This window comes from Hippoglossus stenolepis, chromosome 17, assembly GCF_022539355.2.
Source record: "Hippoglossus stenolepis isolate QCI-W04-F060 chromosome 17, HSTE1.2, whole genome shotgun sequence".
Classification (NCBI taxonomy): Eukaryota; Metazoa; Chordata; class Actinopteri; order Pleuronectiformes; family Pleuronectidae; genus Hippoglossus; species Hippoglossus stenolepis.
Window position 1 is genome coordinate 3867710 of NC_061499.1, and position 26624 is coordinate 3894333.

The 26624-nt window shown below is 44.4% G+C and overlaps 1 protein-coding gene across 1 annotated transcript in view; it reads right to left on the reverse strand.

Moving 5' to 3' along the window:
- LOC118125158 (fibrocystin-L-like) overlaps positions 1–26624 on the reverse strand; it is a 35695-nt gene that overhangs the window by 4434 nt on the left and 4637 nt on the right. Inside the window, exons 13-68 of the mRNA XM_047344235.1 lie at positions 26215–26304; positions 25182–25447; positions 25001–25077; positions 24751–24910; positions 23957–24092; positions 23693–23836; positions 23457–23611; positions 23135–23245; positions 22878–23027; positions 22668–22792; positions 22415–22578; positions 22011–22180; positions 20695–20827; positions 20276–20430; positions 19575–19697; positions 19176–19281; positions 18793–18900; positions 18524–18688; positions 18286–18407; positions 17536–17674; positions 16472–16664; positions 15731–15873; positions 15411–15515; positions 14902–15087; positions 14200–14373; positions 13870–14075; positions 12776–13748; positions 12263–12511; positions 11446–11595; positions 10822–10996; positions 9874–10030; positions 9632–9788; positions 9164–9373; positions 8657–8786; positions 8155–8396; positions 7717–7853; positions 6513–7542; positions 6139–6330; positions 5888–6039; positions 5653–5812; positions 5206–5377; positions 4666–4754; positions 4354–4517; positions 3594–3723; positions 3343–3461; positions 3082–3211; positions 2499–2672; positions 2302–2405; positions 1898–2024; positions 1675–1796; positions 1503–1593; positions 1224–1372; positions 914–1036; positions 724–835; positions 401–517; positions 148–313 (exon numbers count right to left, since the gene is read on the reverse strand). Of these exons, the coding sequence (XP_047200191.1) occupies positions 148–313; positions 401–517; positions 724–835; positions 914–1036; positions 1224–1372; positions 1503–1593; positions 1675–1796; positions 1898–2024; positions 2302–2405; positions 2499–2672; positions 3082–3211; positions 3343–3461; positions 3594–3723; positions 4354–4517; positions 4666–4754; positions 5206–5377; positions 5653–5812; positions 5888–6039; positions 6139–6330; positions 6513–7542; positions 7717–7853; positions 8155–8396; positions 8657–8786; positions 9164–9373; positions 9632–9788; positions 9874–10030; positions 10822–10996; positions 11446–11595; positions 12263–12511; positions 12776–13748; positions 13870–14075; positions 14200–14373; positions 14902–15087; positions 15411–15515; positions 15731–15873; positions 16472–16664; positions 17536–17674; positions 18286–18407; positions 18524–18688; positions 18793–18900; positions 19176–19281; positions 19575–19697; positions 20276–20430; positions 20695–20827; positions 22011–22180; positions 22415–22578; positions 22668–22792; positions 22878–23027; positions 23135–23245; positions 23457–23611; positions 23693–23836; positions 23957–24092; positions 24751–24910; positions 25001–25077; positions 25182–25447; positions 26215–26304 (10009 nt within the window). The remainder of the gene's footprint in view (positions 1–147; positions 314–400; positions 518–723; positions 836–913; positions 1037–1223; positions 1373–1502; positions 1594–1674; positions 1797–1897; positions 2025–2301; positions 2406–2498; positions 2673–3081; positions 3212–3342; positions 3462–3593; positions 3724–4353; positions 4518–4665; positions 4755–5205; positions 5378–5652; positions 5813–5887; positions 6040–6138; positions 6331–6512; positions 7543–7716; positions 7854–8154; positions 8397–8656; positions 8787–9163; positions 9374–9631; positions 9789–9873; positions 10031–10821; positions 10997–11445; positions 11596–12262; positions 12512–12775; positions 13749–13869; positions 14076–14199; positions 14374–14901; positions 15088–15410; positions 15516–15730; positions 15874–16471; positions 16665–17535; positions 17675–18285; positions 18408–18523; positions 18689–18792; positions 18901–19175; positions 19282–19574; positions 19698–20275; positions 20431–20694; positions 20828–22010; positions 22181–22414; positions 22579–22667; positions 22793–22877; positions 23028–23134; positions 23246–23456; positions 23612–23692; positions 23837–23956; positions 24093–24750; positions 24911–25000; positions 25078–25181; positions 25448–26214; positions 26305–26624) is intronic.

The following is a 26624-nucleotide window of genomic DNA, read 5'->3' on the forward strand; positions in this document are numbered from 1 at the left end:
CCCTCACAGTGATCTTGAGATATCATGTTCATAAGAGTGGGATAGACAACCCGAAAAAAAACATCACCCTGCATAAAATAAGTCTCATTTCCCAGACACGTATTTTTTAATTTCATTTTCTAAGTTTGAATCTGTTGGTGCACGTACCCGAGATTCGCCCTGTGAATGAAAACCTTGGCGTTCTCCGTGCTGTCAATCATCTGAATGCCTGACACCTGCACCGGGTGCTGCAGGTCCTCGTTGCTCGGGTTGGTCATGAACATGAAGTTCGTCTCGCCGGAGCAGACGTTTCGGAAGTTGACAAACATCGTGTCTGAGAGGAGAGAAGACAGACGCATGAAGAGATCAACGCAGCAGCAGGCGATGCCTCACACGAATCATTTTAAAAACGACTGCGAACCTTTGACCGTCATCAGCCCTTTGATGGCGTTGTAGTTATTGTTGATGTTATGCGGCTTCGCTGGAGCTGTGTTGTGTGAAGATGCAAACGTTGGCCAACAGACTCCAGATCTTCCACCTGTGCAGAGTCAGTGAGGTAGAAGAAGATGATGCTTCTGCATGAGGAAGATTTACAGATAATCTTCTTCATGTAAAACCAAAAACATTTAAGACTTTTCAACGCCCGAAGAAACCTTTCGAATATGTGTTTCCAGGCACATCCCTAAATCGAAACATGAAAATACAAGTTGTGTGTTCTGTCAGAATCAGGGAGTCCTACTGCACCCTTGAGAGGCCGGGGAGCCCGATCTTTGCCACTGATGGCGATGTTGAAGTCACTGTTGGGCAAAGTGTCCGAGCAGTTGAAGTTCGGGCTGCTGCCGACAATCAGGGCATTCTGGGAAAAAGAGGAACATACAGAACATGAAGGTTTGTCACAACAAATCTTTCAAATGATAAAGAAAAAGAAACTCACCTGGAGTTGAGCCATTTTATCGGCGTACGCGTGGGAGACGGAGGGAGGAGCAAAGATGAGCGGCATGATGCCCATCCCGTTGTCCACCAGGGTCACGTTGGAAATAACGACGTTCATGATGGTCTGTGAGGAAGAGAGGGAGACGAGGAAGACGTCTTGATCATGTAGATTATCACTTTTGTTTTTGATATAAAAGCAGTAAATCAATGATTTATGGGTTATTCAGCTTTTTCTATATCCTCTTCCTCTTGAACTTAAGTGTCTGGACACACAGTATGAGTCAGAAGCAGTGGAAGGTCGTGGTCCCAACCTGGAAGTAGATGGCGTAGTCAAAGCTCCTCCAGATGAAGAAGCCCTGGATGAAGCTGCAGCCGGGCAGACCGTCTTTGTTCAGATAAACTCCGTACAAACCGCCGTGAGCCTCATTGTGAAGCCACTTCTCGTTGTCATTCACGCTTCCTGCACGGGCAGAAGAGAACGAGGAAATCTCTCAAAAACTGCTGGAGGAAAAACTGAGATGATGGTTTTTACTTAAGCTGAATTTACGCAGCCAGCACAGACACCTTCTGAAACATCTGCGAGCAGTTACCTGGACATGGCTCCCCATCGATGCGATACGCCACCCTCTCATAACCCGCCACGATGTTGTACTGCAGCACAACGTTTGTCCCCTTATTGACCTGCGAGAAAATACAGACCAGGTCACAACAGCAGGAAAACACTTTGACAGGGTTTTTTTCTGGTATTTTGAGGAGACAGACCTCGATGGCGGCGCTCCACTCGTAGTTGAAGGGCTCCTCTCGGTCCTGGTAGGACCCGGGCCACAGCGACATGGTCACCAGGTTCCTCCTCACTGTTATCTTGTCACCCCAGATTCTGATTGCTGCAAACACACGCGTGTTGTACGACATGTTTAAAAAGCTCCTATGTTGAGCGTAGGTGCTATAAACTGTATTTTGTTAATAAACGGGTAACAACACTCACCTTCTCCGACTGTGTGGTGGACGATGTTGTCGTCAACGTTCAGCCCTTCTGTCCCAAAGACTCCGATGGCCGGAGAGAAGCCGTCGTGGAACGCACAACCCTGAATGTACGAGTCATTTCCTGTAACCTTTAAACACAGACAGAAACAACAGTCGTTTTTGAATATCAATCAATCACATTTTATTTGTACAGCCCATATTCATGAATTCCAATTTGACTCATGAAGCTTAACAAGGTGCGACATCCTCTGTTCTTAACCCTCAACAAGAGTGAGGACAAACCAGGACACACAGAAGACATACTATTAGTATATGATCAACATTTGTTTTTCATACATTTTATCTACTGTAAACTCTGTGTGTGTGTGTGTGTGTGTGTGTGTGTGTGTGTGTGTGTTGCTCTACCTTCCCCAGGTTCAGGAAGGACACAGAGTAGCGAGGGTCGGTGAAGTCGGTCCAGCCTTCCTGACCCGAGCGGAAGAACTCTACATTCCTGATCTGAGCTTTGCCTTCAGGGAGAAAAAATATCAATGATGGTTTTAATTAGATTTTGAAAAAACTACATATATATATATATATAATCTATAAAGGTTTTTACAGACCTTTATAGTCGATTCCAGCCGAGGAGTAAGTCCCAACCAGCAGTCTGGCTCCAAACGAGTCCTTCATCATGTCCGGGTACTCCTGACCCAGGATCTTGATGTTTCTGGTCAGGAGGCCGACGTCAGCAGCCAGAGTGTAGGAGCGAGATGTTCCTGAGACTGGGTGAGTCTCACCTGCGCAGAGATGGAGACACACAGAGTCAGTTCTGAGACAGTCTCTAAAAACTGTTCATCTTGTTTCAATACGATCTGATACAAAATAAAGATCTATGAAATCAGACCCCTCAGAGTCAGAGGGACATTTTCAGAGATGTTGTTGATTGTTGATGAGGTGGAAATATGGAGGCAGCAAAATGATAGAATGTAAGTAAATAAGATTTATTAAAATAAACAGATCTCTGAGCTGCTCTGCTACTGGTTTGGTATTTGTATGTTGTCAGATGTTTCCATTTTACCTTTTCTTGGTTTGACTATTTTTCAATAAAGTTAAGTCTGTTGTCTATTGTCCTTAATTGACACATTAGTTAACCACCACAGACATGTAAATGAATTCAAATGTAAACGAGAGAGATGCTGAGCTGACCGATGTGAGTGTGGGTCAAAGAGATGTTCAGGGTCAGGGTGCGTCCGTCTGCCGACACGGCGCTGATGTGGCGTTTCTCCGTCTCCCAGGCGCTGTAGCTGGTGGTGGAGATGAGAACCTCGTCTCCGACCTGCACACGAACACAGACGGACACGTGTGGACAAAATCAACTCATTGACAAGCGATGAAACTGTGATTCCATTTGCTTTAGGTTCTTTTACGTTTCATCACACGACACAGAGACGATAACAGAAAACAGACCTGCCAGTCGACGGCCTGCGACAGCGTCAGCGTGTTGGATCCAGCCGACGCAGTGGCAGCGAGTTTTGTGTGATAGACATTATGAGGTTGTCCATAAAGCTCCAGTGTTCCAAACACACCTGATGTAGGAGAGACACAGTCAGCTCGGACAGTTTCAGTGTAGTTCATTAAAACCTGTTTTTTTATAACAAAGCTCGATCAGAGTTTCCGTGACGGGAGAGAAGCATCGTCTCTGAGAACTTGATCCTCACCCAGGACTTTGGATCCCTGGTTGGGTCCGTTGGGCAGAAGCCAGTCCGGAGTGCGGTGGTTCCCTCTCAGCTTGATGTGCAGCTCCCCTCTGAACGGTTTGTCATCCCATCCAGCGATCAGCCGGCCGCCCTGGAACAGCAGACGTCACTTCGCTGAACACACATTTCTAAACTGCACCAACCGTTGGATTTTCTATAGGTGGCGCTCTCTCCCTTGGTGAACTTGTTACTTGTTCTGCACCTGGATCTTAACAAAAGCGTCTTTTGCTGCTACAGACACATGAAACTCTCCAAAGAGGAAACAGTCAGGCCTCCATGAACTTGCACATCAGGTATCAGGTTATTTATTCTCCTTTAGTTTTCTATTTTCTTGTTGTATTTCCAATTTGTTGCATTTGCACCATCTAGGTTTGACCAAGTAACAAAATCCATGAATCTACTGATTTATTATTGGATCTGTGAAATGTTGAAGGACTATTTGATGATGCCAATTTGGTTGTTGTGTCTAAAACCTAAATTTATTCAAATGACTGTTGTGTTCTCACCATGTAATGTTCAGGATTTATGTATGAAAATTACTTAATTAATAATTGGATGATAGCAACAGTCACTGATTAATATAGATAAAGTAAACATAGCATCTTTAAGATTATAACTACAATGTTAGATCAGAAATAAAGTCTGAAACCACCTGATTGACGCCAAACAAGATTTATTTTAAAGCGATAAAGTGTAAAGAGAGATTATGGACTGCACCGACCTGGATGGAGATGTAGACGGCGTCGATCACCACGGTGCCGTACACTGGTGCAGATCGAGACGTTCTGGTGGACGAGCTGTTGGTGCTGTCGGGGATCTCGAGAACCCCGATGACCGTCAGCTTGTTGAGTTTCGGAGTGTCGCTGTCCAGAACCACCCACTTCCCTGCGGAGTCAACAGCACGAGCATGAGAGCTGCCTCGAACGGACTTATTTTAAAGAGTCGCATGAATTCCCAGTCATTAAACTGGTCAGGTGGATGAAATGATGAATATCTCTTCAGTTTTCCTTTGGTTTATAGAAAATCTATTTACCTGCTGGGATGACCACATCAGCGCCATCTGCTGGTGCAGTGAAGTTGTTTTCAGCTGAACTTCCCCAGAAGGAGGCGTTTGACCATCGACTGGATGGAAACACACACAGAGAGAGAACATGTAACACAACAAAGACCAAACCACCGTCAACATGTTCAGGGAAATTTCATTTCATCTTCATCCAGCAGCAAACAGCTTCAAATCAACAGTGATCTTCCAGTTATAGTGATTTTTAGTGACTATATTATCGTCCAGGAGTCTAAATATTTGAAATAAACGTTAAGTCTGTTAAATCTTAATGAAGTACTGAACTCTATCAAGGGACAGAAAATAAGAGACTCTTCTACAAGCTACAAGCTCAAAAAACGTTTCCAGATCACATGAAGTCCTTCAACCTGGTGCTGAGAATGACTGATGGCTTTATCATTTATTGAAGTTCAAGAGGCACGAGTGAGGAGACTGGTCTACACGTATGTGTTCGTTGGGCGCTCTCAGACTTTAGTTGGTGATTCACGAGTTTCCGTTGGGGGTTAAACATACATGAAGTTGTCCGGCCGGCCGGTGGGCAGGGGGGCCAGTGTGGCTGGAGGCGGTGGAGTCGGTGTGATGCAGTTGGGGTAGAAGCAGCGGTAGACGGCGAAGTTCACTGCCACATCACGCATGGAGCGGTCAGCGCTGGCACGACGCCTGCGGTTGCTCGTCTTCCCGGACACTGAGGGAACAGAACAATGATGAATGATCATCAAAACTAATCTGAAAGAACAACACTGCTCATCTTTAAAGGGATGAAACTAATTATTTGTATCTGTAAAATGTCAGAAAGCCCGAAGACTTTTACTTTGATGTAAAAAGGGATAAAAACAGCAAAGAGTCAGATTTCAGAAGCTGCATCAGTGAATAATCGAATCTAATAAAAGTATTACATGATGGATCGATAATCAAAATGAGCGCTGCAATCAACAGATCCATGATAAAAGTGTGTCTGACCCATATAGTAGAGGTTGTTGGAGCTGCCATCGAAGTACCAGTCTCCGTTGCTGTTGTTGCTGAAGCTCAGCGGCGCCGCTGATCCGTTCCTCCTATCGATTATATGGAAGCTGTCCGGACTCTGGGTGAAGTTGTGGTTGATGATCAGATATTGATCAGGCTGTGGGGAGAAGATACGTGAGAGTAAGTCGGCAGAAAGCGGTGACGTATCGACGGAACTCGGACGTGTCATCACCTTGAAGCCGTAGAATTTGGACTGATACGTGATGTTGGTGATTTGATCCATATTATCGAAGAAAAAGTTGTACGTTTGCTGGGAGGGCAGCAGAGCCATCCAGCCGTACTTATGAGTCATTCTCTTCTTCTTATAGGGGACCATACTGGTGCCTGTAATAGTGAGCACAAGTATTTACTGCAGTTCCCACAAATCACCAGCAGTGGTCAACCAAGACAACAGGTATCGTAAGTTACTGTGTGTTTTAATACCGTGTGAGTTAGTGAAGATGGCGTCCTTGGCCTTCAGAGAGGTGGGCGTGGGGTTGTTGAATGCCAAGCGGTGGAAGTGGACGGTGTGGTCGCACACGGCACCGGGGAAGCCCACGCTCCACTCGGCACTCTGGGAGCAGTGAGCAGGGTCCAGCAAGGGGCTCATGGGAACCACTTTCTGGTCGATGGTTCCTGAAAGAGACGTGTGTCGGGATGGGAGTTTAGTGATGACGCCTGTCGTGGTTCATTGTTTGTACTTTCTGTGTTAACTGTGCGTCAGTGGAGAAGCGAAGACGGAGTGAAATAACAGGATAAGAACACTGTAAGTCGACTCAACAGCATGTGAGCTCTAGAGGATAAAAACAGATATATACCTGTGAGGGAGCCGTCAGTGTCCTGCAGCTGCACCTCGTGCTCCCATCTGAAGGCGGCCTTGTTGGGGGAGTTATAAAATTCAATGCCTTGGAACCTGACGCTCCAGCCGCCACAGCCGTCCACACAAGTCCCGTCGACTGCGGTTACTCCGATGGCGGCACAGGAGCTGCGGTCAAAGTTGAGGAACTTGGTGTTGAGGACACTCATGCCGTCGTCAAAGGGCGCGATGACACCTCGGCGCGTGCAGTAATTGCTTCCCAGTCCGAGCTCATCTACATGGCCCACAATGGTGCTGTTGGACACTGTCGCTCCTCCATCCTCTCCAAAGCCAGACACTGTCCCTTTAATGATTCGTTTGGCTTCAATGCCGGCTTTCTCATTGTTTAGCATGAGGAAGTCACTGAACTGCACGGCGCCCACGTTGACCCACTCAGCACCCTTCTCACAGTTCCAGGTGGTGAGGGACTTGAAGACTGCAGGTTCGGGGGTTGTGGAGCGGCAGCCTCCACCTTTCATGGGGAAGTAGTCGGCGAAGATCCAGATGCCGAACCAGCCCTGAGAGTGCACGGTGTTGTTGAAGAACTCACCGAGGGGAACCTTCTTCTGGCAGATGTTTGGGTCGTAGGACGGGCCGTCAGGGTGAGTATGCATGCGGTACCAGAACCCAAAGTGGGTCCCGCCTGCAGCGGCATTGTGGCGGATGATGTTGTTGGGATTGGTGACCCAGTAGGCGGCGGGAGTGACGTCGTCGTTCAGCAGGCTGGTGCTCTGTTTGACGAACACGGCCAGGTTGTACTGCAGGATGTTCTCTGTCTCAATGCCGTCCTCGATGAAGAAGGCCCCACCCATGATGTCGTAGATGACGTTATGCTCCACCAGCAGCCGGTGAGTGTTGTGGATGGTTACGGCTCTGTTGTAAGTCTGATGGATCGCACATCCCTTTACATACGACTTGTAGTCCACGTTTCCCATCAAATGCCAGTGGATGGGATAGCGTCCCAGCCTGAAGGCCTGTCCTGCGTTGTAGATCTGTGGCACAAGAGCGTTCAGACTTCAGAGGTTAATGTTTGAAAGTGAAAAAAGTAGAAACAAAAGGGAAACAATGAACAGAATGAGAGATTCAGAAAAATAAAAGTATTTTTTTTCAGTAATATTATACGATCAATATCATTAGCTGACGTTTTAGCAGGCAAGACATTTCACCTGAACATGTTCGAGTCGGCCAATCACAAGATTCTCATTGGGTCTGGGTGCGTGGAACATGATGCAGCCTCCAAACTGATCGCTGCCGACCTCCTCCCCAAACCGGCCTTGGAAGCAGGTTTGAGTGGCAAATTCACCTGCAGCACAACAAGAGGAAGCTCTTAAGACTTCTTCAGCGTGATTAGTTCCCACAGTCAAGCCTACAACACACACACAGTTTGTCCAACTGCACATTGTAGATCTAGTTTTTATTCTTAAATCAATTTCTTCAAAAGCACTTTTCTGGTTCCAGTAAAAATGGCATTATTTGATTTGATATTGATAAATCATTGATGATAGCACCACGGAAAAAAGTGATTCTAACTGGAAAATATAGAAAAATAAATGCTGCCGATTGTGAAAGTTACAGTGAAAAACATTTAGTCTCATTTAATGCACCTGTGTTGAAGCCGTCAGGACAAGCTTCGATCTTGTCCTTCCACTCCTGGTGTTCAGCACCTCGCACCACGACGTTCCTGGTGAGGAGACCCACCTCCGCTCGGCCCTCGAACACCGTGCCGTCCGGCAGCGTGACGCTCACCCCGAGGTGAGTGTACTCCAGCGGTTCGGTCAGGGTCAGAGTCTTCTGGTCAGCGGACACTGAGGCGATGTGTCTCACCTCGTTTTCTCTCTGACTGTGCCTGGAAACACAACATAAACCACGGTGGATTAAAATGTGCTGCTATGAGAGAGATATGAATAATATAATGAAATAAATATCGCAGCCCTTCACGAAGCTTTAAACACAGAGACTATACAACTTTATTGTCTTTAATAAAAAGATTTAAATGGGTGGATGAATACTAATAAAGATCGTTTTACTGCGCATGTATTTCAAGCTTTGCGTTGCAGAATGACCAACTCTACTTTGTACAAGCACGTGTTTGAGGCCGGGCGCTACCTGTCCCCGGTTGACGCGATGACGATCTTGGCTCCGGCTTTCCAGGTCACCGCCTTCATCAGGGTCAGCGTGTTGGATCCGTTGGTCGCAGTCTGGGCCAAGTGGGTCCAGGGGACAGGAACAGGGATACCTGGAGAAACAGGTTGTCAACAATGACTCGCTCCTGTGGGGGCAGGTGAGGTGTCACAGGTAATAACTTTGCTGCAGGACACACAACTCAAATTACTTCCTCATCTTAACGTTACGTGACATGGTGACATGTAATCTGGGTTTCGGAATATTTGGGTCACTGATTCTAACTAATTCAGTTTTTTTTATAGTTTTATTTGTGGAACTATGGGAGACGATGGTTGTGCGTTTATGTGTGAGCGGTGTTGTGTGTCTGTATCTTGAAACAACAGATAAATGTAAAGTTGGAGCTTCATTTTCATTTGTGATTCAAATCAAGACGCTGGGTGTTCATATATCTAATGAACCTAATACTACTGGGTTTGTGTGTGTTTATACCGTGGAGGTCGAGCACTCCCTCTCTGACAGCCAGCGTCTTGGTTCCGTAAACAGGAAGTTCAGGTGAGCGCTGGTTTCCGTGTAGCGTGATGATGGCTTGATGCTGAAAAGGCGCCTCCTCCGTTCCAACCTGGAGTCGTCCGCCGTCTGTGATGAGGATGTTTTCTGCCTGCAGCTCCAGGTCCGCTTCGTCAAACACCAACGTTCCTCCTGAGAAAACGAAGCAGCAAGTCAGAGAACAAATACTGAGACATCAGTGGTCGAGTGGCGTCTGGCGTGGAGCAGATACATGTCTGTGTATATAATAATATATATTATCAGTTACACCAAAACAATACGGAATTCAGAAAATGCTCCAAAAAGAGTTATTTTCACTTCTGAGATGAGAAAGGAAGAAACATCTGACATCAAACCAGAATTTAAAATGATTTCTGTCTGTCATTGCAAATCCATGATAGAAGTGAAGACCTTTGATAAGAAGCATTTTCAGCACGGGGGTGTTGCTGTCCAGAAGGATGGTCTGGCCTTTGGTGATGACGGCGAACGAGCCCCTCTCTGGAGGAGATAGTCCGCCCCACGTGAACTTGGACGACCACACGTCGATGTAGAAGAAATCTGCGTTGTCCTGAAGAAAGAGACAAACACTGGATGAGATACACTGTTGATGTGAACACGAGGCCGACATGATATGACCCTGGATCGTCTCTCACCGTCCTGGCGATGCCTCGGTCTCCGACGCTGACTCGGACTTTGGTTTCCTGCGACTGCCTCTGGGCGCCGGTCACACAGATGATGTGCGTGTTGTTTGTGGACTGGACGTCACACACGGACCCTGCGATGGTCACGTTCACTTCATTCATGTTCGTGCTGTAAGATGAGGGAACGTGACAAATTAAAGATCAATATATCAACAGATAGATGAATTGATGACCCACTGTATTGTATTTTATAAACACGTTATCATAATAACACCACATAATAATAAGAGCACATTAGATATATTATTTTATATGATACCTTACTTTAACATACAATATCCTACTATAAAATAACAATATAAACCATAATATATATCACAAAATTTACAAAATAATGTTTGCAGTATTTTTGTAACATTTCATAAATACAAAATAAAAAGGTTGCATTATGTTGTACAGATATGTCATAGTGTGTTATTTTATTGTATATATTTAATACATTATCACCTATATGTTACAATATGAGTTGTTCATTATAGTTTTATGTGCTATAGATACAATATAACGATGTAATGTTATCATATGCAGGATTGTAATATTCTATACAAGGATATAATATATATAATATATATTTAAAAGATACTATGAGTTTTTTATATAACATATTACATTTAAGTTAAGTTATCTAAAAGTAAGTAAAGTGTTAATAGGTAGTATACGTTGTGTAATTACGTATGCATGTATAAAATTGTGCATTGTAGTTTTACCCGTTTGTTATGTTAATAATGACTTTGTAAATGGGATTAAATGTCCTCACATTAAACCCACTGAAAGAAAGACATCCTGTGAGACAAGAGGAGTTGTGCCATGCAACCTGAGCATTTCCTTCTTGGACCTGAACTCTGGGTGTGTCTGTGTATTGTCTGTTTGTTCACTGGAGGAGCAGCTCCTCTACTGCACCTGAAACCGGAGCCGCTGATTGTGAGTCGCGTGCCTCCGGCCGTGCCTCCTCGGCGAGGAGAAACCTCGGTGATCCCTGGTGTCAGCTGAGATTTGTAGGTGAAGCCGTTTGACATGTTGACGGCGTCCAGCTGGTTAATCACGGCAACCACGCAGCTCAGCTCTGACTGTGTGCCTGACGGGAGATGAGACACCCACACGCAGACAGACAGACGGGCAGACAGACACATGCCACAACAAAGGGATGGGAAGAGTTAAGATGCGTGCACGAAGATAACAATCAGTCTGAGCTGTCTGTCATTTTCCACTGTGGTGAAAAGCTGACAAGGACATAGTCTGTCTCCATTGGACCATGTATCATTCAGCTTGAACAGGACTGAGTTTGTCACTGTAACCAAAAATGTCATAAACCAGTAAGAACACATTCTATGTGAATGTGACGTCAGCTCTGAACTTTGTCTCACACTTCAAAGAAAGTTCTTATTTATCTCACAGGTCCTGTTGTGCAGCCTCCGACTGAAACAGGTCATATTTCTATTATATATCATTTAATGTTCGATACGTTTAAATCGTCTTATTGTCTGTTTTATCTGGGTAAATTAAGACTAGAAAGACTAAACTCACTGTTGTTGAACGGAGACTGGCAGTAGAGACGTGTGGACGTCGACATGTCTCTGTCGACGTCACACTCCCCCCCGCAGATCGTCACGGTGGAGTTGTGCGGGTCGAAGCCGGAGCCCTGGATGCTCAGCAGAGCTCCGCCACCAAAACTCCCTGGTGAGAGATGAGAGATTAGATCAGAGGAACATTCAAGGTTCATCAAATGTCAAGCTTTTCAAAACGAGATCTAAATTGATCTTTGTCAAAAGTTATGAGCGGTTTGCACGTTGTGACCTTTATGGACACGACAGACGTCACAGAAAACTCTTTGTTCTCTCCTCCTTTTTACTGATGATGATATTTTTATCATCAAAACGTTTTGCTTGGTGCTTTTGTTGGCGTAATATTCTCAGGTGGCTCATGAAACTTGTTTGAGATGAGTCATTGTAATAGAGTTTGTGATATATCGTTTATATTCTCTAATATTAAATATTAAAAAAAGGAAAGTTTTAACATTTTCATTGCTGCAGTGAAGTAAACAAGAAATATGGTTACTAAAAACCCCAAAATAGCATGTACCAATTAAATATACTGTTTAACTGAGAGATTTAAAAATATTCAACTACACCAGACATCTCAGGGTAACTTACTTTAGTTTTTAAGTTTACTTTCCCAAAATAATTTGGAGATTTTAGCTATTTTTTTAACCATGTCAAGCTATTTTTTAAAATGACATTTTAAAACCAACAATTAGTTGTTTTTCCTGGATGATTTATATGTGTGACCTGAAAAGAAATGAGAACAATTGGAGCAATAATGTTTTTTCCGTGTCTCTTCTTACCCTGGTTGGGCTGCACGCCGCTGAGAGTCAGCTCGTACGTGAACGTGACCCCTGACAGGGCGTGACCTTTGACCTGGTGATGCAGCATGACCCTGTACGTCCCCCCGGGGTTGTCCCCCGCGGTGCACTGAACCTGTGTGTCGGAGGCCGCGGACACATTGCAGGCCTCGTGGTTTATGGTGACGGAGATGAGCTGAGAGTCGTTTCCAAATCCTGAACCTGTCAGAGTGACGACTGAACCGCTCGGCCCTGTGGGAAATAAACAGAGGGGAGGACACGAGCCCGGGGATGCACAGGATTAGATGGAGGTGTATTTAACAAGCAGGGACACTGAGCATTTTGTTGTTTTATTCAGGTAAACAGACACACTGCACTCTTTTGTCCCCCCGATCCACCGCTGTATGGGTGCAGTCAGGTTAATGAGTGAACAACCTCCCTGACCAGTACTTCAGCCCCTGTTTATTCAACTAGAATGATCTCTCCACAGCACATGAAGAGGAGGAGGATAATTACCGGTGGTGGGGCTGATGGAGCTGATGTTGGGAGTGTGGGCTGCAGAGTATGTGAAGCCGAGCGGAGGATACTCCACAGAGAGGACCCGGATGTTGACGGCCACCTGGCCCTCGCTGTGAGGAGGCGTCAGGCAGCGAAGAACCCCCGGCGTCACCTCCTGAATCTCGCAGACTTGGCCGCCGACCGTCACGCTGGTGTTCCCTGGAGCGAAGCCGTTCCCTGTGAGGACAAGACGAGTTCCTCCTGCCACGCTGCCCACGCTGGGGTTCAGGACGGCCTGGGCCCGGCTGCTCAGGGTGGGCTGACCGGATGCAAGGCCTTTGCTCCTCACAATTACTTTGACTGGGTGGTCGCCTGCGGGGAGAGCGTCAACTCGTACCGATATGTTGGCGTCTGACACGGCGGTGACTGCCAGTGCGATGCTGCCGGCGAAAACGACCACATCGTCCACACGGCTGCCGAACCCTGAGCCGGAGATGTTTACAGCCGTGAGGCCACTGATGGTGTCGGGGGAAACGCCGGTGACGGTGGGAGTGATGGAGGAGGAGTACATGAAGGAGCAGTTTGAGTGACAGGAGCTTTGGATCCTGCCCGTCTGGAAGGTGACATCACCGGTGTGCGGCTGAGAGGGAGAGGTGTCGCACACGATACAAGTGTAGTTGACCGACACAAACACACAAGCCTCGCTGGCTGCAGTCACTTGTCCCGCAGAGAAGCCGGAGCCGTGGATGGAGAGTCTGGTGTGGCCCGTGGTGCTGCCGACGGGGGGCGAGACAGAGTCGACCACGGGCAGGACAACAAAGCGGCGGGCGAGCTCGTTGGGCACAGCAACGATGGCAGTGCCCAGGTTGTTGACTCTGACGGATACGGGGAGGGCGACACCGACGGCGAGCTCGCTGCCGGGGCTGAGTCGGCAGAAGATTTCCGACTGAGAGCTGTTGATCACCTGACAGGGCTGATCTCCCACCGTCACCTACAGGACACAGAACTCACTTTAATACTGAGGGGCCGAACTCAAGGGCTGAGAACAACACAGCAAGAGTCACTTGGTTAAGAAGAGACATATTAATGAGTCGTTTAAAACCACTGCTGACCTCGTTAGCGCAGGCGGTGTCGCTGAGGCCGCTGCCCTGGACGTGGATGACCTGGTGATACGAGCCCTGGTTGGGAGAGATGGAGGTGACTGTGGGGGTGGAGCAGGTGGAGGTGCCGAAGGAAAGACCGCCTGAAGTCTGATTGGTGCCGGGGCACTGCGGGGTGGCCACACACTGAGGGGCATCTCTGGCAACACGACGGGAACCTGGAGGGGGGACGTTTTATAATCTTTTAATTTTGAAATACAGAATCGTACCTGTGCTTTTTACATTTTCAGTTTTACCAGAGGATAAGTTTCTGAGTGGGAGCTTTTTTATCTGTATATTTACCTCCCATCACGTGTCTGGCTTCTATCCCTTCCACTCTGACGGACACCTTGCCGCTCTTCTGCTGCCGAGGCTCGACCTTCACGACCCCCTGCAGCAGCTTGATGTTGGCACTGTCGATGTGACCGCTGCTGTAGTAATACACGCCGGAGGCAGTGAAGCGGTAGCTGAAGTGCCCTGAGGAAAGAGAGAGGGAGAGAAAGACTGTAATTATCTCACATCAGCTCATGAAGCACACATGGTGTGGATTTATTAAAAGGTGTGACACATGATGAAGCCTGCATCACATTCCTCGCGTGTCACGGCAGATGTTTAAGGGCTGTTTGATAATTCGATTTATACGGAATGAACCGTCAAATGTCAACGATGCGAGGTCGCGTTTAGGCCGCAGCTACGGTGAAGATGGACCATAATGCATTGCAAGTAAGCGTGAGCTGCATGTACGATAAAGCTTCACTGTTGTTTAATTTCTCTTCTTATTCTGCAACTATGAGCAGGATTGTCACATCTGTTTGTCAGTTTCTGAGACATTCTGGGAAATGTGAAATGAGAATTACAAATAAAAGGCTTATACATTCATTCCTATCTTAGAAAATTCTAACTCTTACATATATTTGTCACCAAAATGAAAACCAGGCTTCCCAGGAGTGAGGTGTTTTTTGCTGAACTCTCCATATAACCCCCGTTGAGAGCTAGTGGTTCTACCTTTGCTGGTTTTGGTGTCTCCGCTGGTGAATGGTCCCCCTTCGTAAGTGGTGCCACTGGGGCTGGAAACGCTGAAGACCCTGTATCCCACCTTCTGGAAGGCCGGTGCCTCCCAACGCCACATCACTGTGTCCCCGACAAACACTGTGACTGAGGCGGGGCTCCATGCGTATCCCTGTCCATAAGCTGGGACACGCAGACACATTTAAAGTTACTGACAGACAGATCCACACACACGGGAGATTTCATTATTTGAGGTTAAGCAACGTGTCATTTAAATACTTGTAAATCCTATTTGAAATGTGGCTTATGATGGAAAAACACAGCTCAGACTGGTTTTTAAAATCTCTTTTGGGACAGTTTCCAGGAGCCGTCACGTTTAAGCTGCAGGTGACAGCTTCTTGGCTCGCAGTGGTTTTCTGTAAATGAATCCTCAACCTGTTGTGCTCAGTTTTTGTTTGCTCAGATTCAGTTTGACACGCGAACAATGGACGGAAATGTAGACGTACTGCTGTGGGATCCCTGATTGGTGACAGCGTGGGTCCTCTCCTCTGACTGCATCACACACTGCAGCTCGTTGGCGGAGGCGACCTTCACTTCACACACAGCTTCTCCTGTCACACCACAAACAAACAGAAAACATGGGTGAGGTATTATACAAAAACGTTTTCCATATTTGCATTGGACGTCACTGTAAATAACCACCAGGAAGTAGCTCTAATAGTTTCCCCTTCAACCATAATTCTCATATCCAGTTCCACTGTTGTCCAGCTTGTTGGTATGGATTATGACTGTGTGCATTTTAATTCCCGGTCGTCGTGTTGCTCACCAATAGAGACTTTGTTGTCAGACGTGCTGTTACTGAAACCAGAGCCAGAGACGGTGAGCCGGGTCCCTCCCATCAAGGAGCCAGACAGTGGGGAGATGCTGTAGACCTCCAGGATGTATTCAATGGTGCCATTCAAGCCTTTTCTATGAAACAAAAAGAGAAAGAGTCGCAAATGAATCAGTTCAGTTGATCAGTATCCATCACTGGCGGTCGCCACAAGAGAAGCGTGCACAACAAGTTTTCTATTCAGGCTAAACCAAATGAAATCATCAGTCAAATCCATACAGATTTATCTTATTTTTAATATCCTGTATTGTATATATAGATGAATATGGGTTGTATCCTGTTTATATTTGGATGGAAATGTAATTAGGTCTCCTTACTGTAGTAAGTGGTTTTGTGCATTTATTTAAGTTTTATATAAAATACAAAAACTATTAAGAATAGTTTACACTTAAAAAAAAAAGCTAATAACAAAACACATTTACTCACTTACTGTATTTGAGACTATAACCAGCTCCATCTCCAGCAGCTACAAGAGTACGCTGTTGTTTTGTTTATTTTTCTGACATCACTTAAACTAATCTCCTTCTTTTCTGCTCATTTGTTGAGTTTATGAACTGATTTCTTTTCCCTTCCTTGAGAAGTGTGAGCATATCCTGATGAACATATTTAGGGGGTCGGTACATTTTGCAGATACTATGTGAGAGTATTTCTAAATGTCTTTCTCAGAAGCGTTACCTTATCTGTGCATATCCGAAATTCTTGACCTGTACGTCCACCTTGTGCAGACCAGGCGGCAGCACAGGCAGATGACAGCTGATGTTATTTTCCGCCCAGTGCACGGGGACACACTCCTCTCCGCCTACGTACACGGCACTTGCATTATCTCCGTCTCCCAGGAGGTTACCCTGGAGGGTGAGAAGGCGGCGTCCTACGAACAGGAGCCAAAAAAACATGTGACACGTTATCTCCAGGAAAAAAAGATTCTGTCGCTCAACTGGCAACATAATGATCACTTGTCACTTGACTAAATCCCCTTGAATCTTTAAGAAATGTTCCACTGTTTGTTCCGCAGGTTTACTTCTTGTCCGCATGCTTCTGTATTGTCTTTTATAATTACAAGTGTCCTCAGCTCAGATTCTCAAGGTTTTACAAAAGCAACAGAAAAAAAACAGAGAAAACCTGTGAGTCGACATTACACAACGCCAGAACAAAACTCTGGAGGTGTTAGCGACAACAAAAGATTTTGACACAACGCATTAAGCTCCTGGTGCCACATGTAATTAGACTGATATGATGTGTTCCCCTACAATTAGAGAGGCAATTCACATGCGTGCTAAGGACTTCGCGATCTTCACTACACAATTAGTTGAATTGTCTTGCAGGAAGATTAACTGGAAGAGTCCTTGCAACAGGACAACGTTACAGACAAAAACACAAAGATAATCTATGTTCTTTAACATTGTCATTGTCATAGAAATAATTCAGTACTGAAAACGTATGTGCCTTGAGTTGTATAGTGTTTGTTTTGTGACAGAAGAAGGACACGGAATTACATCCTGTTCTTTTCATAAACAAAGGACAAGCAGAGCACAGACTGCATCACAGGCAGACAGATCAAATTTCTATTGACCTTCAAGAACAAAACCCATCCTGCCCATTTAACTCAAGCTTACATTTAAACAAATAAAAGAAGTATCATCCCAGTAATCTTCTGGATTCACCGATCCCTACAACCATTTACTGTCTCAGGATCTTACCTCACCGGGAGTTCGTTAAACATTAGACTGGTCTCAACTCACCGAACACTGTGGCAGTGAACAGACTCAGGCCCGTGATGCCGGGCGTGAGCAACACGTCGTAGCTGAAGGAGCTGTTGGCCGTCTCACTCATGTTTCCCACTGTCACCGTCACTGTCACCGTTTGTGATACATTAAGACCCTGAAATAAGAATAAAGAAGGACTTATTAATCATGAAATGAATCAAAGTGCCTTATTTAGAGCCGAGGTCCTTTGACAGCGAACCTTGAGCTTGATAACATTTGTTAATGAGCTGAAAAGGTGAGGCCATGTTTGTAGTTATATACAAAAGACGTTGTATTTAAAGATGTACAACATGACAGCTTTGCAGGTTTGCCTCCTGGTGGTTGACTTCATTAAAGGACATAAACCTCCTCCATGTGACAAAATACAAGCAAGTTGTCATTATAGCTAGTTCCTATCACTCTGATGTTAATCAGTTATTTGATGCTTTAAGAACTTCTACTTTTAGCTTTAACTGAAGGAAGTGGAGACACGTCGTCCATCTGTGTTTACCAATATGATCTACCTTTAGATTTACATCGTAGTACAATTATTTTTAGGTCACTGGCAGACTCCTTGTAGGGTTTAGTTTAGTAAAATCCCCGTACTCGCCACCTGGAGCCACAGTTTGCAAGAGTTAGCACATTACCTTGTTTTAAAGAAGCCATGAAAAACGCCACGTGTTAACCTTGAGCTACAAGGTTCGTTGTTAGCGACTGCAGAGATATAACTGGAGTCTGAACACTTACTGCTGGTGTTCTGCATCTCAGCTCAGTGTCACTGGTGTAAACCAGCGTGCACTCGACACTGCCGAGAGTGACAGTGGTGTTCTGACTGAAGCCGAAGCCTCTCACCGTCAGCAGAGTGCCTCCTGGGGAAAAACAGAAGAGAAGATCTCAGTCACTATTTGATAAAACCATGTATAATATCATAATTTGTGGGGTTTTATTTCAGTGCAGCTGTTTGACAGGGTTTCCTGTGCCGTACCTCCCAAACTTCCCGACAGCGGAGAGAAAGACGACACAATGAGCTGGTAGGTGAAGTGGCTGGTGTTGCCGGCTGCGTAGCGTGAATTTCCCAGCGAGGGGAAGGTGACAGACACAGGGTAGGTTCCAGCGCTGGCACTGCCCAGCCTGCACACCTGAGAGGTTGCTGGAATAAATACAAAAAAAAGTTCAATTCAACTCCTTCCTCCTGATCGAAAGCTGCCTAATAAGAACAACAACCTGAAGCTTCTCAAGACGTCTCCCACTTACATGTGGTCTGTTCAACATGGCACCTGACCTGTCCCACCATGATGGAGGCGTTTTCGCTGGAGAAGCCCGTCCCAGTAACAGTCAGAAGAGTCCCCAGTCCGTTTGATCCTGAAGAGAAGAGGTATGTTTGTACCATTCATCACCACATAGATACCGTACGCACAGGAGGCCGTAGATGTTGATTTACTTTTCTTCGATTATTAAATATTAAAAAGTGATATATTTATGAACCTGCACCGGATGTTTGGCATTTTGGAATAATATATAGTGTTTTGTACCAAATCCTCCATCTAGTCCATTACATTTTAATGATTGATTGCATAATTAATACCATAAATAATCAATCATTACCCAATAAAGCAGCTCATATGTTCAAAGTTCACCTTGAGATGGGCTGATTCCAGTCACCACTGGCGTCTTCTCCTCGGACCAATCAAACCCACAGTCCCCAGAACACTTTGAGGGAATGCCATTGATGGAAACCTCCACCTGTGAAGAACATAAAGAAAATGCCTCATCAAGAATAATCAAGGACAGAATGTGAAGCTGCTACAGGGGTCATTACAACAGAATAACAGAAGAGTGCAGCTGTCAATCACTTCAACACAAAGAAAGTACTTAGTGGAATGAATTCCTGCCGGGAGGCACAAAATTAAAACGACAGCATTATGCAAACAGGAAAAACACAGCACTTGCTCTGCAGGGTTTTTCTTGGAAACAAACACGGTTGATAGGTGAATAATGGCCAAACCAAAATCCAAGGCTGTGAATCATAGTTCTACCTGTGGTTCGAGTTCCCAGACACGGAAGAAATCTCCTCCCAGGCTTCGAATATGCAGACCTCCCATTCTCTTCTGTTGAGCGACAACAACTGCGTTTTCACCCACAACCGAGGAGCTGTTGATCTGTAATGAGAATAAGACACAATCTGGTCAGAACAGGCGATATTCAGAGTGAATAAACACTAATAAACTATATTGACGTTCATATTTATTCATATTTAATACTACAGGCACTGTAGCTTCTGCATTACCACTTCCACTGATACTTATAAAGGTATTACTAGTACTTTTACTGGTATTAAAGTAGCTGGAGTGTAGTTTAGCTTTATTTTGCATTCATACAAACTGCAGGGAAACAGATGTGAGAACAGAGGTCAGGACTTCTCCCCAAATTAAAGATAAAAACTATTTGATGCATTAAAAACCACAAATTAATTCAAATAAATTAAGATAAAATAGAGAGACAGTAGAATATTTGTATTAAATCATATCAAATATTGGTTTGACAGAAAAGGGTTAGGATTAATCCTGACCCAAAAGTAAAGAGTGTCAACTTCAAAGTCTCATATTCTGAGAATGAAGACAAGATGGGAAAGAAATGTCAAGAACATTTAATCATATATAAACACAAATCAGATTTGAGGGCTTAAAAAGTTGTATTGGTAAAACATGAATAACTAATGCTGACAGTGGAGTCTGACCTGGATCAAAGGCTGGTCTCCAGGGTTTGTGAGCCACTGAACCCTCCACCTGGGCCGTCGGCAGGTTCCACGGTACGAGACGCTGACCTGTCCCATCCCTGCGATTCCCTCCAGAGCGTACTTCAGGTCCTTCTCGCTGATGTCCACAGACAGACCTGAGAACGAGCACTGTTTGTGTTAGACACGTCCCTGTAGAAGGAACTCTGACACATGTGTGGGACTTGGAATCTTTAATACATGTTTTACTGTCCCGATGAAGTGTTTGTGAGGTACGTTGGTCAATAAAACGACAAGAAATCAGTGTTTTGTCGCCATTACCACAAGGACAACCTCCTACATCGTGAATTTACCTCCTAGAAATATAGAACTTGTTTACTTATAGGAGCAAACACTACACATGTGATCACATTCTGATCTACCTTCAGCTCTTCCTCCATAAATCTCTGCATCAAATGTGCCGTTCAGCGGAGGCGAGGCTCTGTGCAGCCGAGCGATGGTGACGTTGGCTGCTCCTTCCCTGAACTGGGCCATGTTCTCGCTGCTGTTAGACATCTTTGAAATTAGAAGTGGAAAAAGCAGAGAGTTACAAAAGACACCTGTACCATTTTTACTGATACACAACCTTGTGTAGTTTTGTGTACTTGTTTAAAGGCTAATATAAGAGAGGACACTGCAAACTAGCGAAGGATATAAAAGCTGTGACATGTTGAACCGGTCGGTATCACAATAGAAATTAAATAATGAAATATTTAACCTTGTTTCTCAGCTTAGTTGAAAAAAATCTATTTTGTACTTTCAAGGGGGAAGTTTGTACCAAAACTTAACCACAGAGGCACAAGGATTTTTAAAATGTTTATAAATACTGCAGAATGATGTAAGGATGGAGCGTCGTGCCTGATTCTGTTGACATCTATTAGGGAAATGATGACTGTACAGCCTGTTGAGACATGACACACTATACAGGGTCATTGTGGCGCCTCTACTGCAACTTATATCACATGACTGCAGGCGACTGATCATTTCCTCTGTTTTTTCTGATTCACGCTGCTCACTGCTCTGACAAATCCTCTTTTCCTTGAGGAACTGCATTGAGAATCGTGACCTGGATAAATCCTGCTCCTCGGTATAGTCTTGTATTGACTTTTATTACAGACATTGTAATGAAACTATAATTTGGGTGGCACGCTGACTCAGAGACCTGATTCCTGTAGGTTTCATTTCTGACCTCAGGCATTTCCTTATTTGGATTTTATTTCCGAGGACTCAAAAGCCAGGTGGATTAGAGCCTCCTCATTGTTGCTCCATCACACTCACACTGTACCAGAGGGAATGACCCGTCTTCTGTCACAGACTTATACTCTTTTATTCTTTTGTTTAATTTTTTTAAAGAGGTTAGGATTTCACCAGCTAAATTACTTTTTTACTTACTGAAATTTAACATATAAAAATTATAATAATCACATTAAGAAAACATTGAGGCATAAGTAGGGAGCTTAATGTTGTGGGGAGTGTCTGATTAACTTACAGACGGCTGCCACTTGATGGGTTAATATTAGACATTATCCTTTTTCTAAATGTGGGTTTCCTGGTCCTGAATAACAAAATAAAGCTAAACTAGACAGACACTTAATCTGCTTTTTCCTGCGGTCGACTATTGCTCCAATGCAGGAATCTGAAGGCGATTAGTCATTAATATGACACAGTTTCTCTAAATATAAGTCAATTAATCCTTTACCTGTAGGAAGCCGACTTCTAGCATCTGGAAATCAAAGGCACAATCCACTGGCGTGGCTTTAATGTTGTAGCTCATCTGTGAACCAGCTGATGTGTCTTTGGTCACAGAGATCTCATCGAAGAAACGTCCCAAGTGCTCAAACGGTGGAGGCCTCCTCATGAGGGTAACAACTGGGAGAAACAACACAGATCCTCGAAGTTAAATGTTGAACATTGACGTCTTGGGATTAGTGATCAGTCCTTCTTCTAAGAATCACTATCAAATTCAAGAAAGAATGTTGTACTGTCAAACTAAAATATGTAATAATTTTACTAAGCATTATTAAAATTAACTAATGCTTAGTGATTTTCTATGTTAATCTCCACTTTTGCACAGTTGACTGGGATATTAAATAAGCTGTGTACCATTTTCATCCCTTGTGGTCGGCCTCTTTCCAATGTACACGGCGTCCACGTAGAAAGCCGCACCAGAGACGTCTTGGTAGAGGTAGAGCTCCAGCAGGTTGTATCTGCTGCCGATGTATTCTGTCTGCACAGAACTCAGCATGTCCAAGCATTTGTAACTCCATCTGTGAAGAAAGAACAATCAAAGTTATTCAAGGAGGGTTTTTACTGTTTCTGACAAATCAAAAGTAACATTTTATAGATTTTAACCGACGTTTGGCTTTTAGCGAAGACTGTGCTGATCTTCGCAGTCTGCGTCGTGGTTTGGCCTTTGCTGCTGCGATAGGAAAATTTAATTCCAACCTCTTCCTTCAACGTTCCCTTGTAGGCGAAACAAAGCTGGAACAATGACAGAAAAAGTTCAATTCCAGACTGTGTTCAAACCAGCATGGCTAATAACATGTGTATTACCAGATGTATTTACCATGGAATATGAGTCCAATGAAATTTGTCCATATTGGTTACCGGACTCTTGAGTGTAGCTGTCCTTGAAAAGGACCTGAGCGTTCTTCAGTGACCACTGGCCACAGAAACCAGAGTATTTCACAGGAGTCCCTTCCACTGCAGTATCAAACTGGTGACCAAACAAAAACGCCAATTCAGATGGTGGTCTGGTAAGTCACTTGAGCTTGACCTAAAAGTATTTGTTGCATTTCTGATTTTTCTTTTGCCTTCGCTGACCTGAGAGTTGTCGCCTTCAAAGTCTTTGAAGTATTTCACATCGGTGCCTTCGGTGGTCAGGATCTCAGCGGGACACTCGGCTTGCATCATGTCCTCCAGAGCCGCCTGCACCTGTTCACGGTCACAAGAGGTGGACGTTAGTATTGTTTCTGCAGGTTCAACCCCGAATGTACTGCACATCCACTCGAGGAGTCATTATATCAAGATCATCACAGTTTACTAAAGAGTTTGCAGAATTGGGGGATTCTGTATTTCCAGTTAAGCCTTGTCAAATTGAGAATAATGAGATTTACAGTTACAAGATGTTTTTTTCGTGACAGACCTGAACCTCAGTTGCGTTATAGGCGATGGGTTTTGTTGGGACTCCCCCCCAGAGCAGAGTGAACGTCGCCATGTTGCTTCTCCCCTTGGTGACCTCCGCAACCGAGACGTTGGTGTCCGAGCCAAAAACCTCATGGTGAAGAGGTTTGAAATCACCTGCAGTCAAAAAGACAAACATTATTAGTTGCAGACATCAATCCTCTTCCCTCCCAGACGTGTTTTTCTGTCTCTTCTTACCTCTGTCTGAATTGAATGTGACTAAGTAGTCGGATCTTTGGCTGGAATCCTGCTTGGTGACCTGAACCGTGTCAGGTTTGATGGACCAAAGGCTGTTCAAGGCTTTTTCCACGTCAACGGCTGAGGCGCTGACTGGGATTGGAGCTGAAGAAGACAGACGCAAAGTTAAATGTGGTTTCATTAGATGAGTCTTGAGGGCTTTTCTTCTAAGGTAATGCTGTAATGCCATAGTTTGTACAGTTAATCCAGTGAGTTATCTCGTACCCGTCTTGGCGTTGCCGTAGCCCAGGCGGAAGAAGACGCTGCCACAGAGATGGCTGGCACAGCTGCTGCTGACGCTCACATTTTGAACCTCTTTGACTGCAGCAGTGCTGTTCGGCCACGAGTCAAAGGAAACCAACTGAGGGACAGTGAGAATGAATCCAGAGTCATAACATGGAATTATTTAGATGATGAAGGCAATTAACATTTCATTATTGTATAAATATGTGCTGTTCAACACCATGGTATTATTTCCCTCACGCCCAGCACCTCTCGACCTCCCTGTGTAGAATCAGATTTGTTGTTTAGCGTGTTTAGCCTTTATGCTAAGCTAAGGAATAAAACTGCTTTAGCTCAACATTTAGCATAAAGATAAGAGCTCAGTATAAATTCTCTCATCTAAAAAAAAGGACTTGCTCCCTGTTTCCAGTATTCATGCAAAGCTAAGCTAATAATCTCTTAGAAATTGGATGTAACATTTCGCATACAGATAATAGAGCAGTATAAAACCTTTTATCTAAGTATTTATTTTCCATTAAAAAAAATCTTGAACACATTTTTTATTCGTTATGGTGAGTTATTTAACCACATTAGCAACAGGTTAGCAAAACGTAAGGTAGGTTAGCATCATGTAAGGTAGATTAGCATCAGGTTAGCAACAGGTAAGGTAGGTTAGCATCAGGTCAGCAACAGGTAAGGTAGGTTAGCATCAGGTCAGCATCCTGTAAGGCAGGTTAGCATCAGGTCACCGTAAGGTAGGTTAGCATCAGGTCAGCATCAGATGAGGCCCCACACACCTGTTCCTCGTCGAACACGTCATATTGACCCACGATATCCTGGATCTCGTTGACGGCCTCCCTGGTCTGGTATTGTGTATAAGTAGACTTCTCACTGAACAAGCCAATATTCAAAGCTGCTGCACCGCCATACTGCTGACATAGTACTTCGATGTAGTATCTAGAGAAAAGTGAGATTTGTTGGTATTTTCATGAATATGCTCTCAGCAACAGTAAAACACATTATGGAGGATTTGTGAGCCATGCTTACGGTTTCCCTTTCTCGAGAACCATCACTCTAGACACGGTGTGGTGGGTGACATAACGTGGCTGGGACAATAATTTGACCTAAAGTGGAGGATGTAAAAAATGAATTTATATCATATATATATATATATTTGAGATCTATTTATATTATGTTATTTAGTTTGAACTAAACCGTTATGTCATACTTTGTCTTCAGGGCGACTGGAGTTGCTGAAGTAGAGTTCACATCGGTCATCACACTGGATGGTTATCCTGAAGTTACCGGTGGCTGGAGGGACAATGAAGCCTCTGGTTCGTGAGCAGAAATTAGGCGTAGATGTGGGGAAGCCATGCTGCATGGAGTCGATCCACCGCGACCAGTATCCCGTCGTGTTCTCGTTGTAGGTCCAGATGTCGGTCAAGTCACGGGGTCTAGTGGCGTTCCACACTTCCATCTTGAAACCTCGGCTACCTGGACGCACATGTGACATGTGGTGAGATGTGGCCATTTGCCAACAGTCAACAGATTTAAATGGTAACTGATGGATGCAAAGTGGGAAATAAATAAACACACAAGGAATGACCAGTACATTCAAAGTACTTTCTCTTTGGCTTTAAAACAAATTAGACACAAATTAAAAATGTATTTGTCTCCTAAAGCCAAGGCTTGTTGGTGTTGTCCCTGTTTAAATACTTTTGAAACATGTTGGTCCTCAGGAAATCTGTATTAAAACATATTAATAATGAAATTATATAAGTGCAAGCGATTGGTCTTGTTACTATCGCTTAACATTTAGTATACAGATAAGAGAGAAGTATAAAAACCTCCCATCTAAAATGGGACTAGCTAGTTTCTCCCGTTTCCAGTCTGTATTCAAGTCCTGTTTTGTTTTCGAGCCGCGAAAAGATGAGTCACAACATTTTGTCAGAACATTTTGTTTGATGCGTGAATAAAAACGTGCTTTTGTCTCAGTCAGATAACAAATTATCTTCTTACAGCACAAAGCAAATCAAAGGCTGGCTATGACTTGATGGACTGTGACAAGTGATAAGACCAGATCAACATCTTCGAGACAAGGGGTTTGCTGGCAGCTGCTTTAAATTCTTCCAGTGATCGAGTTGACAATGGAAGTTCAGGCGTTGAACGAACAATGACACAGCAACAAATGCTGGGATGGTTTGAGACAAGTGATGCTTGCATCTCATTACAAGACAAAGAGAGAGACGGCATGTTCCCACCTGGGTAGACGCTGTTGTTGTTCATCTGGTGCGCGGCAGTTCTGCACATAATTCTGTCATCGGACACACTCTTGATTTCACAAGGCAGACCTGAAGAAAGAAAAATGTCCGGTGAATGAAAGTACAAAATAACATTCCACTGCCACGACCTTATCTTTACTATCATGTGCACTGGTGAGACGTTTCGGTCGAGTATCTTCTTACTGTGAATAAAATGATTTGGTTTTGTCCAGGTACAAAATCAAGAGCAGCTTTCAACCCTTTTACTTCACAGGACATTTGTACATTTAGTACTGCACTGTGCTTAAAAAGGCTTAAATACCATTTTGAGGTACTTTATTGACAATTTTTACTTCATAGTTTTAGTCCACTGTAGTAATAATAATAATAATACACTCATAGTATCAATT